Raw genomic sequence first — 12,015 nt, forward strand, 5'->3', positions numbered from 1 at the left:
GAAAATTTTGCCCTAAAAACCTAATACATTTTAAAAAACCGAACACAACGTAGCGTTCATGTTTGTGTGCAAAAGCAAAAGCAGGATCATTTTTGGCCCCACCCCCTGGGGACGGGGTCAAAAGGTCCAATACCAAAAAAATGCAATTACGGGCACATTCAAAAAGATTTCTTTTCATGAAACTTTGCACGTGCAATCCACATTGGGGGCATGCATGAAATATGTCACCTTTTTAGGGAATTGGCTGCCGGTCCATGCCCCAGAGGGTGGGGACTTCGGGTGGTGAGTCAAAACAAAAGATTTGACATTGGGTCATTCCTGCTGGAATTTTATGCCATTTTTCAAACCACGGGCTCAACTAGTCAGCTTGGAATATGCGTCGAAGGTCGCCGGTTGTGCACGTGAGCTCGTCCACCCCGAGTTTGAGGGGCACTGCAAGGCTCGAGAGAAATGCTGCGAATGTTATCTCCAAACACCATTTGCTCTGGCCACAGTTGCTGTCCACCATCTGTACATTGTTCACTCGCTAGCATCATGATACGCAACTATGTTTCAATTTCATTATTCAAAAAAAAAAAGGAAAACATAAAAAACTTTCACTGCACAGAGTATAGATTACTTAGATCTGAGAATAAACGATGTATACATTTACAGGAGATGGAGGGTACATCGACTTTTCCGATTTTCATGTTACCATCTCCACTGTGTTTGTATACCTTTTGGTGTTGCTATTCCCAAATCAATCAGTTTGCTTTTTTGGAATCCTTTTATTTTCTTGGAATACATACCAACACAAGATGAAGGAAAATAATTTCTTCAAGCAAAGTGAGTCAGTTCTTCACGACAGGTGTGATTCATGGAGAGACAATGTTTCGTGAAGTTTGAGAACTTGAGATAATTTCGAAATAAATATTAAAAATAAATAAAATAATTAATTAATAAAATGTACAGCACACTCACACCTGATTGAATTCACACCTGTTATTTTTTTAATTTATTTAAATAATAATGAAGCTTTTGTTCTCAGTTTCATCGGTGGGTACTCACCGATATCCACGCATGATCTGTAAAGTGTGCGTGCTTTCTTCACCGCTTCTCCAGCTGATTCATCCAGTGTTTCCAGTTCTCCTGTGCAGACGTGCGGTAAAATACAGGTGTGACTTCATCACTGTGGTGTGGCTGGATTTTCATTATTACAGAATGACATGGGATGGAGAGAGAGAGAGGGGGAGAGAGGGGGGAGAGAGGGGGGAGAGAGAGGGGGAGAGAAGGGGGAGAGAGGGGGGAGAGAGGGGGAGAGAGAGGGGAGAGAGGGGGAGAGAGGGGGAGAGAGAGGCGGGAGAGAGAGGGGAGAGAGAGGGGGAGAGAGAGGGGAGAGAGAGGGGGGAGAGGAGGGGAGAGAGGAGGGGAGAGAGAGAGAGGAGGGGAGAGAGAGAGAGGAGGGGAGAGAGAGAGAGAGAGAGAGAGAGAGAGGAGGGGAGAGAGAGAGGAGAGAGAGAGGGGATGAAGAGAGGGAGAGGGAGAGAGACATGTGTGGGAGGGTGCTGCTCTGTATTCAGGGGAGGTGGAGAGAGGATGGGAGAGAGAGAGACAGAGACAGAGGATCCGTTGGGAAAGGGGGGGGGGGAGAGAGGGAGTGATGAGAGGAGTGGAGTTAGTCCAGAGAAAAAGTTGTGCTTCATGAAAAAACACGCACGCGCACACGCGCACACTCACACGCACAAGAACTGGACCCCGTCGGGTCTTTATTTCGGCCTTATAGCATGGAGGGAAGGCGAGCTGAGGGCAGGGGCCTATTTTTGCACCTGTCCACCTCGTGCGGTCTGGTCGAGTTTGTCCGCTGGCGGGACTCGAACCCACCGCCACAACAGAGCACCAAGCACCAGGGACGAGGGAAAGAGCGTCAGACGCCAGCTAGCACGAAGGCGACGAGTGAGGGATGACGAGGCGATCGGCGATCGAGCCCGAAACAGCTTCCTTGATCAGGCCACACCAGGCGAGGCAGACGCGCACAGCCAGACCGAACGCGCCGATCACTCCGCCTCTCTTCAGGTCCAAGGGATTTCTTTTTCTCTCCACTCGCCTCCTGATTGGACGGTTTCCTCACGCGATTCGCTGGCCGTCCCCCATTGGACAGGCCCACGGAAGGCGGGGCCACTCCCACCTTTCTGGGCGGAGTCGGAGCTGAGGCGATTGCAGCTCCGCCGACCTCCTCACCTCAGGCCATTGCGTAATGGCGACGGTCAGCTGTTGTTGTAGTTGTTGTTGATGTCTAAAAACCTAACTAATAAATACCTCGCAGCGCACACACGAAATTCCCATTCGACAGAAGGAGGGATTCTAACTATAAACACATACTTATCGAAATAACTGAACTGTCTGTCTGTGTGCAAAAGGTTTCCAAATCCGCAACAATATCAGCGAAAGAAACAAAACTGTATTAAAAAAAAACAACACGGGACGACATGATACAACTTTGGTGAAGATAAAAAAAAAATTTTGCTTTGTTTTAATGCCAGATGTGAATTAATTTAAAATGCTGACTGAGCATCCTCCGTTGTACAAACTCCTTCCATGACATACCTGAGCTCCTATCCACCTACAACGCTTCCATCTGCAGCTTGATGGAATGCAGCTCCCCCCCCCCTCTGGGCTGGCTCCCCTGCCTCACGTCTTGCTCAGCTTGACGCCGCTGTGGAAATAAAGGCCTACAAAATCATTGGACTCTCCCGTGACAAAGCTGAGTCTAGGGACCTGTCACTTCGCCATCGCAGACAGGTCTGTGGTCTCTCTGTCTTCTGCAGCCTCCTTTCTGGTCTTGCACCCTCTGCTCTTTCCATGTTTCCATGCTCTGTCGCACACCCTCCCCCACACCACCAAGATTCTGCACGGTGTCCGTGGTCCACCATCAACCTGCTTCTGCTGAAACTCCCAAAATGAAGACTCGCTGCTCACCTTCACTCACTTATTCCTGTTTTGTTTTGTTTTCCACGTCTGTGGAACCAACTTCCACACTCTCTTCAATCTTATTATTCCCTCCAGAGCTTCAAGACAGCTGTTCACCACCATCTCAAATCATCCCCCAATCCGACCCGTGATCTTTTCTGCCCCATAAATCCTTCTCAAGCCCATGACTCTCTGGTTTCCAGTTTCATTGCACTTCAGTGATTGGGAGTTTGTGACTGCATCCGTATTGTTTCCCCCATGTTTCCTCCCCACGCCCTCATTCTTCTCCAAATCCCTTATTTATCAAAGCCTCTCCTATGTTTGTCCCTCAACCCTGTGCTCGTGCCTCCCCCAGCTCCTGCTCGAATCTCGACACTGTCGACAAAAATCTTTCTGAAATTAATTTCGTGAAGAATAAGCTCTATTCCGTCAGGCAAGTGTGTTACAATAAATACATCAATCAGTGATGGTATTAGCTACCTGTTAATGGTAAACTTTAGCTCTTGATATAAATGCTTACAGGATGGGTGATGATCATGTGAAGCATTCATGCAAATCAATGTGATACAGAGTGTTCCGTCACAAGTTTTCTTGTCCCAGAGGTTCATATGACTATCCCGAAGGAATTTTGTGTCAATGTCTCAATTATCCAAGTGGTCTACTCGTGATGATTCAATCACAAGGATTGCCGTGCGATGGATCTTTCAAACTGCGAACAAAAAAAATCTACTTTACGTTTTGGCAGAATGAAACAAAACCAGAGCACTGCTTATGTAAACTTGAGGGGACACTCGGGAGAGTGCAAAACCTCCGCCGCCAATAGTGCTGGGTCACTCAAGTGAACCTTATATCTTATTCATTAAATATGATGTCAACAGTGCTGACAGAGTTATAGTTCTTTTCTCCACCATTTTTTTTTGGTTGGAAATCACTTAAAACATGTAAAAATGCAAAAAAAAAAAATCGAAATTTTGTTGAAAAAAAAGTTGCAAACATTTTTTTTGCTCTAACAATTTTTTTTGGAGGGGTGTTGGAAATCACTTAAAACATGTAGAAATGCAAAAAAAAATTCTATTTTTTTTGGTGGGGGGGGTAACAATTTTTTTTGAGGGGGGGTTGGAAATCACTTAAAACATGTAGAAATGCAAAAAAAAATTTCTCTAACAATTTTTTTTTGGGGGGGTAACAATTTTTTTGGGGGGGAGGGGTTGGATATCACTTAAAACATGTAGAAATGCAAAAAAAAAAAAAAAATTCTCTAACAATTTTTTTTTGGGGGGGGGACCAAGTCCAAAATTTAATGGCATGTTCCTTGAACCATTCCTAACCCCCCCTCCCCCTCACCAAGTTTCGTTGAAATCCGTCGAGGAGTTTTTCCGTAATACTGTTCACAAACAAACAAACAAACAAACAGAAAGGGGTGAAAACAGCAACCTCCATCCATCTTCGAAGATGGCGGAGGTTAACTCGAAGAGAGGCACTCGGTAGAGCGCAAACCTCCGCCAGGCTGAACACTACGTTTCGTATCGCACTGATAGGCCAGATCTGCATCCGCAACTGAACCAAAATCGGCCCACGTTTACTCCCAATTATGCTGAAAACAAACGAACAGACAGAATTACTGACAATAAGGGTCACCTATTTTGGTGACCCAACAGGGTTGAAAACATGAAAACACCTTCGGTGGCGGAGTTAACAAGATCAAATGGCAGCATACATCATGGAACATGACATTTAATGCAAGCATCTATCACTTTTTAAATACCTTTTCATTACACAGCATGGACTTTGGTAAAAGACAAACCACTGGAATCTTTTCAAATTACCATCAGTCGCAACCTGCTGTGATTTCACTACTTATTTACACCTTGTCTGAAAGCAACCCAACTGGATAGCTGTGTAACTGTTTAAACATAATTGGCATCACTCGTTACGATGCAGGAACACAAGGAATTCTACTTTCTCATCTCAGGCCACCAAGTGGTCCGTTTTGAGGTTGTGGTTTTGAAGAAAACTTTGAGGATCATCTAAGAGCTGGACGATGGTGAATGAGATGTCAATGCACGAAGGGTTTGGCAAAGGAGAACCGGCACACAAGCAATGGACAGCCAATTGTCGAAAAGGAAGATAAAGTCAAAACAGACAGGAAAATCAAATAAATACAATAAGGGATCCTTGGATCCTGAGTTTAAATCCCGCTCAGCTGTTGAATTAATACCAGGTGGGGTTGACTCTGCCTGTCATCCTTCCAAGGTCGGCAAAATGAATGCCAGCTTGCTGGTGTCCTGTGTCGGAGTGGCGACCCATCCAGGATTGTGCCCAATAACCAAGGAGACTGCTTAGTCAGCACCAACGCTCTGCACAGAGTATGGTCCCAATGGATGGATGGATGGATGCTCTTTCGCCAAAGAAAGCTGCATAAAGCAACCATGAAAGGCTACGCAAAATAAGCCCTTTGTTGTTTCAAACCCTTCGCAGAGTTCCTCCACAGCTGTGAAGACATTGTATCAAGAACTGTATCAATGACGTTGGTCGAAGTCAGGAGAATTTCATCATCACATTGATATATGTGTTTATCTGCACTACATGGCCAAAAGTATGTGGACACCCCTTCTAATTAGTGGATTCGGCTATTTCAGCCACACACATTGCTGACAGGTGTATAAAATCAAACACACAGCCATGCAATCTCCATAGACAAACATTGGCAGTGGAATGGGCCGTACTGAAGAGCTCGGTGACTTTCAACATGGCACCTTCATTGGATGACACCTTTCCAACAAGTCAGTTCATCAAATTTCTGTCCTGTTAAAGATGCACCGGTCAACTGTAAGTGCTGTTATTGTGAAATGGAAACATCTTGGAGAAACAGCTCAGCCACAAAGCGGTAGGCCACACAAGCTCACAGAACGGGACCGCCGTGTGCTGAAGCAAGTATCGCGGAAAAATCGTCTGTCGTCGGTTGCAACACTCACAACCGAGTTCCAAACTGCCTCTGGAAGAAACCTCAGCACAAGTACTCTTCATCGAGAACTTCATGAAATGGGTTTCCATGGCCGAGCAGCCGCATACAAGCCTAAGATAGCTCCAGCGAAATATACTGCTGAGGTTGTTTGGATTGATCAAATTCTCCCGAAGAGTACTTGACTGAATCGGGAATTGATTTTTAAATAATCTTTTCGTTGCCCGATTTGAACGAAACTTGATACTGCACACCACAGGCGAATGGTGAGTAATGTGGCCCTAAAATATTTGCGCTATCGTGTACCGTTTTGGCTGTATTTCGGGAACATACATACATACATATATACAAGATGAGGGTTTTCGTAATATACAATGCCTGTGGAAAGTCTACTCCCCCACTCAGTATTTTCACCTTTTGTTGCATTATAGCCTGGAATTAAATTACATTAAATCGGACTTTTTTCCACCATTATTTACACATCGTAATCCACAACTTCCAAGTGAAAAATAAATTCTACAATTTTCAGAAAATTAATTAAAAATACAAAACTAGAATATCTTGGTTGGATCAGTGTCCACCCTCCTCACTTCATATTAAACATTAAACAGCTCGGTGGAAACACCTTTGACGGCAATTACAGCTGCGAGTCTGTTGGGATCGGTCTCCACGAACCTTGCACACGGTGATTGGACAATATTTCCCCATTCTTCTGCACAAAACTGTTCAAGCTCAGTCAAGTTGTGTGGGGAGCGATGATGGACAGCAATCTTCAAGTCATGCCACAGATTTTCGATTGGATTTCGGTCGATGCTCTGACTGAGCCACTCAGGAACATTTATCTTTTTGTTCCTCAACCACTCCAGTGTAGCTTTGGCTGTGTGCTTTGGGTTGTTGCCATGTTGAAAGCTGAACTTCCGTCCCAATTTCAGCTTTCTTGCAGAGAGCAGCAGGTTTTCCTCGAGGATTTTTCTGTATTTTGCTCCATACATTTTCCTTTCTATCCTGATAAATCCGTTGCATTGCAACCTCGGAGAGCGGGTCCTTTCTACGTTTGGCTAACCGGTGTTCTTGTGGCCTTGTTTTTAGTCTCTTCAAGGTCTCTCCATTGTCGTGGGCTGCACAGTTGCTGCAACTAATTTTATAAATGACAGATGATTTGTCCTCCCGATTCAATCGGTCTTTCGGTTGCATAATCCTGAGTTCAGGTCTATCTATGTGAGACGCCGATTTCAAACGGGACTAAAAAGCGAGCGGTAGCTTCTGATATATTGGTCGCGTATGGGAGGGCACGCCAAAAAATTTGGTTTGGGTTGTGTAGACTTGCTGTTGACCCTCCTCCGGAAACACTTGTTCACAAAACTGTCGGGGTACCCATTGGAACAGAACAACTTTCACATAAAGTTCCTTTCTTCCTTTTTGGCTTCTGAATTACTGCAGTGCATTTCGACTACATCTTCGTATACACGACACATGCGTACAAATAAGCTGTGCAGATTTCAATGCAATATCTTCAAAAATTCCTGAGTTTTGGAAATAATAAAATCACACAAAAAAATCCCCTTTGATTATAAAGGGGTGAAATTGTTGTCATGGACACCGTTTTCTCTTTGCCCCATGGGACTTTTTGCTATGCTACCAACCAAGATGAGCAGAACCTGAAAAAAACAAAAACAGAGCAAATTAATTAATCAATTAATTTTATTTTTCACCCTCTTCGCTTGATTTATCAATGGGGGGGGGGGCTTTTTATTTTGACTGGTGACCCTCAAGTGTTGCTGCAGAAAGCCCTCAGGCAGAAGGTTTTATGTGTCTAAGGGTTCTAATGTGGTGTATAGGATCTAAAGGGTCTTAAAGTGTCTTTGGGGTCTAAAGGATCTTAGGGGTATGAACGGTCTTTGGGGTCTACAGGGTCCAATGGGGCTAAAGGGTCTTTGGAGGTTTTCAATAGTTGTGGGCATCTTATGGGTCTGGGGTCTTAGAGGTATAATTGTTCTTCTGGATGTTAAGGTTCTTTGGGGTCTAAGTGGAATGAAGGTATTTGGGGTGTGAAGGGTCTTAGGGTTTTGAAGGGTCTTCAAGGTCTTAACGGATCTTTGGGTTCCTATGGTATTGGAGTCTTGAGGGTCATGGGGATCACAAGGTCTTTCAGGTCTTAAAAGTCTTAGGGGGTCATAAGGGCATTGGTTGGGGAGGGGGTCATCACAAAAGGGAAGGGTTGAGAATGTCAAAGACGACACTGGAAAAATGATGATCATTCCCCACGTGGGATGTAAAACCCTCAGCTGAGAAGACTTAATCATCGGTTGAAGGGAAATCCATTTCCATCTGCATTTCCAAAATGATGCTCTCATAAGTCATTCCATTCGTGGGTGGATCAAAAATGCATCATGACTCATGGTCAGCTTGAGTGTACAGAAATGTTGTCAAGTTGCTCAACAGCAGGGAAAGAGAACAACCAGCAGAAAAGAAAAAGAAAAGAAAAAGTTTACATACAGGCCTGCATCACAGGCCACAAGCAGTTGTAAAAATGAAACTTCATGATGTTAGCATCTTACATAAGCTATACCTAAAGGAAAAGCAGATTCTATGCTGACGCGACTACGTTACCTTTCAAGACAATTTCGAGTTGTTCCCTCAAGATGTCAAAGTTGCTGTATCGAGGGTTCTGTTCTGGGATGACGTGCATCCGATGCCAACCACCACAGGCATACTGGTAGAAGTCGTCACATGGTTTTACAGTCATGTCCATACTGCGTATCATCTCAGCGGCTAAGTAAAAGGGGAGAGAGAGAGAGAGAGAGAGAGAGAGAGAGAGAGAGAGAGAGAGAGAGAGAGAGAGAGAGAGAGAGAGAGAGAGAGAGAGAGAGAGAGAGAGAGAGAGAGAGAGAGAGAGAGAGAGAGAGAGAGAGAGAGAGAGAGAGAGAGAGAGAGAGAGAGAAAGAGAGAGAGAGAAAGAGAGAGAGAGAGAGACTTTTGATAACCATTAATGAACAAGTATAAAACAACAGCAACAACAATGACAACAGCACTGAAAAGATGATGGGTAAAAGTCAAAATTGAGTGCACATACAAAATGTTGCAAAAATAAAAAATAATCTACAAGGCATCCCAAAATGCAAAGCCCATCCACATCAGGTTTGTACTCAAACTAAACCTGACAAAAACAACAGCTACAAAAGAAATAAATAAATATATATTATTGTGCATTATATTCATTTTTGTTCTCCATATTCTCATCATAAAGGTTTGCAAAGATTTGATGACAAAATCTCAGATGGTAAAAAAGTTAGGGCCTGGACAGAAACACTGAATGAAGCTCTATAATAATAAATAACAGTGTGTACCAGTTAGTGTGTGTGCGTGCATGCGTGCGTGCGAAATTGCCTCCATGAAAGGCTTATCATCGGTCAGCCAAACTTCACCTCGCAGGGGTCTTTGCCGCCAATTTGATTCAGCCTATTCCAACTTGCCTTGCCTTGGAAACACGATCTTCTCTCACGGATTAATTAAAAAAAAAAAAAATATATATATATATATATATATATATATATATATATATATTCATAATATTATTTCAGATTTGAGAATCGGATATCGTGGACTAAATAAGTATGAAAACCGAGAGTGAAATCTGAAAATTTGAAGAAGTTATCGATTCGCCGAGCATTCCATTGTTGACCATTGTTGATTGTTGGAGAGACAGGTGTTTCCTGAGAAGATTGAGCAAAGTGCTGTGTTTGTATCATCGATGGTTTTTCAAGTAATCGCGTGGCTGAAATGACACGTAAGATATGCCCAGTCATACTAAACCACACAAAGACTTCCAGAGACACTTTTTTTTTGACAAATTAACACTTTTTCAACAGTTGGAACCGCTGCTAAAGGGGCTGTCACACCTTGACGTTTGAGCCAGCGTATGCCGACGTATGAAAAATTTGGCGAATACGCTGGCACACGTCGAATACGTTATGGGTAAGTTTTATGTACGTTAAGAGCAAGCTGAAGCACGCTGGCATACGTCGTAGTATGCCGAGCTCGTCGACAAATTTTGGGCATGCTCAACAATTTCTCGACATATGCCAGCGTATGACTCACACGTTCCGCATACGCTGGCCATAAGTTGTAGGCACGTTATGCGATCGTTGACACACGTCGACACACGTTACTTGTAAGTCGAAACACGTCGAGGTAATGTCTAGCATACCCGAAACTTATTTCTAACCTATGAGTAACGTGCTTTGAACCTATGTGTAACGTATCTCCAACGCATATTGATGTATGTAGATGTATTTCACGTCTTCCAGACGACAATAGAACTTACTGAACGTGTTTCTAACTTACAGCTACCGTATAATGGCGTATTGGCAGCGTTTAGGGGAATTGATATATAAAAATGGGGTTCACAGGAGGAACCCGTCAGTGTTCCAGACTCCATGTTGAGTAGATGTCCATGTCAGTAGTAGTAGGTGAGCGTGATGGGGAGGGTGTTGGTGATGATGGATCCTCCTTGCATCCATGTCCACGGCCACAGCCAGGAGACTTCTTTGCAGCATTCTTCGAAGTTTTCTTCGGCATGACGGTGATGTTGACACTTCGATGTCCAGTGTGGTTATGATTTGAATCGTCGAGCGGCAGCCTTTTAATAGGCTACGCCACGTGATCGTCGGCGATACGCTGCCGCGCTATGCATAAGTTAGACTATCGTTGGGCATAAGTTGTGAATGCCGACAACACGCGAAGCATTCGTTGGTATAAGTTATCTATAAGTTTTCGAAACATTCTGTGTACGTTACTAATACGTTATGCATACGTCTAACATGTTAGGAAACGCTCAAAACTGAAAAAACATCAATAGTTCAGCGTACGCCAGCGTTTTAGATAAATTTTGATACGTTACCATACGCTGGCGAAATCGTCAAGGTGTAACAGGGGCTTAAGCTCAATTCCGCAGTTCAAATTTTGAAATTTCGCCCTGATTAACAGATTTTCGAGCTCATCGCATTTTTGGTGCAATTAAATAAAGGCATGAACACCACCCCGAGATGCCTGGAGGGAGAGTTGTGTGGGGGAGAGGGTGTGAGAGGAGGTAAGCATGGGGGTGGGGGGGCAATGCAATAGAATGTGGCTTTATTTTAATTACAGCTAAAATGTGCCTTTATTTCGCAACAACTTGATTTGATAAAGGTGCTTTCATTACCGCCTCGGAGAGTTCCAATTCCATGATAGTGGTACGAGTCTCATCCCTCAAGTGAAGTGAAGTTATAATCTCTTTTGAAATGGTATGTGCTGTTTTGAACTTGTCTGAAAGTGTTGTTTGAATGTACTCCATTGAGTTCAATCCTGTACTAATGCTGGCAGACGGGACATTGCCAGGTCAGGCCAGATTAGATCTGTGACTTGCTGCAGGTACCATGTCAACCTGCACTATGGTTGGATTGTCGGCGACTAAACCGTCTCCTCCACCAGGTTTCCTGGTGAAACGTGTGTATGGATATGGACACCCAGCAGGATTTCAAACAAAATGTGTCAAGGGGTGGAGGGGCTCCTTGGAACTCACCATTTGAGAGAGACTCAAATGTCTTGGAACCCACCGTAGAGTGGAGGGTCTCAACAAACTGACTCCAATGATAATTGAGGTTTCACCGGTGAATGAGCATATTATGGGACGAAGGATTCATCACTCCTTGGGTGTCATTTCCCGAGTCTGCATATGCTCCACCTGAGGTGAATGTATATGCTCTCACCATGAAGGGTACATTCTATGTCGCACTTGAATCTGTGGTTGATCAGTGCCCCAGGCGAGATACTCTTCCAGTCTTGGAGGATTTCAATGCATTGACTGGAACTGATAGGGATGGTTATGAGACATGTGTTGGTCCCCATGGGTCTGGAACTGTGAACCAGAAGAGTCCAAAGTTCCTTGACTTTACAAGAAGTTGTGGAGTTAGGGTCACTGGATCATGGTTTCAGCACCCACAGGCTCATCGCTGGACTTGGTATTCCAACGCTGGTGGTGTGGCAAAGGAGAGGGAAGTGTGGAGGTTGGAGGGGGAAGGGGTAGGATGAGAGTCTGGAGGGAGGGGGTGGGGTGAGAGGAGGAAAGG

At 44.2% G+C, this 12,015-nt stretch overlaps 1 protein-coding gene across 5 annotated transcripts in view; it reads right to left on the reverse strand.

Moving 5' to 3' along the window:
* LOC147029161 (membrane metallo-endopeptidase-like 1) overlaps positions 1–12,015 on the reverse strand; it is a 154,489-nt gene that overhangs the window by 116,097 nt on the left and 26,377 nt on the right. For all 5 annotated transcript variants that reach the window (XM_085876259.1, XM_085876260.1, XM_085876258.1 and 2 more), the window contains exons 4-5: positions 8,519–8,680; positions 1,048–1,128 (exon numbers count right to left, since the gene is read on the reverse strand). In XM_085876259.1, coding sequence (XP_085732385.1) covers positions 1,048–1,128; positions 8,519–8,680 — 243 coding nt within the window. The remainder of the gene's footprint in view (positions 1–1,047; positions 1,129–8,518; positions 8,681–12,015) is intronic.

Source organism: Eptatretus burgeri, chromosome 4, assembly GCF_056783735.1.
Source record: "Eptatretus burgeri isolate ZD-2024b chromosome 4, Ebu_testis_v1, whole genome shotgun sequence".
NCBI classification, from domain to species: domain Eukaryota; kingdom Metazoa; phylum Chordata; class Myxini; order Myxiniformes; family Myxinidae; genus Eptatretus; species Eptatretus burgeri.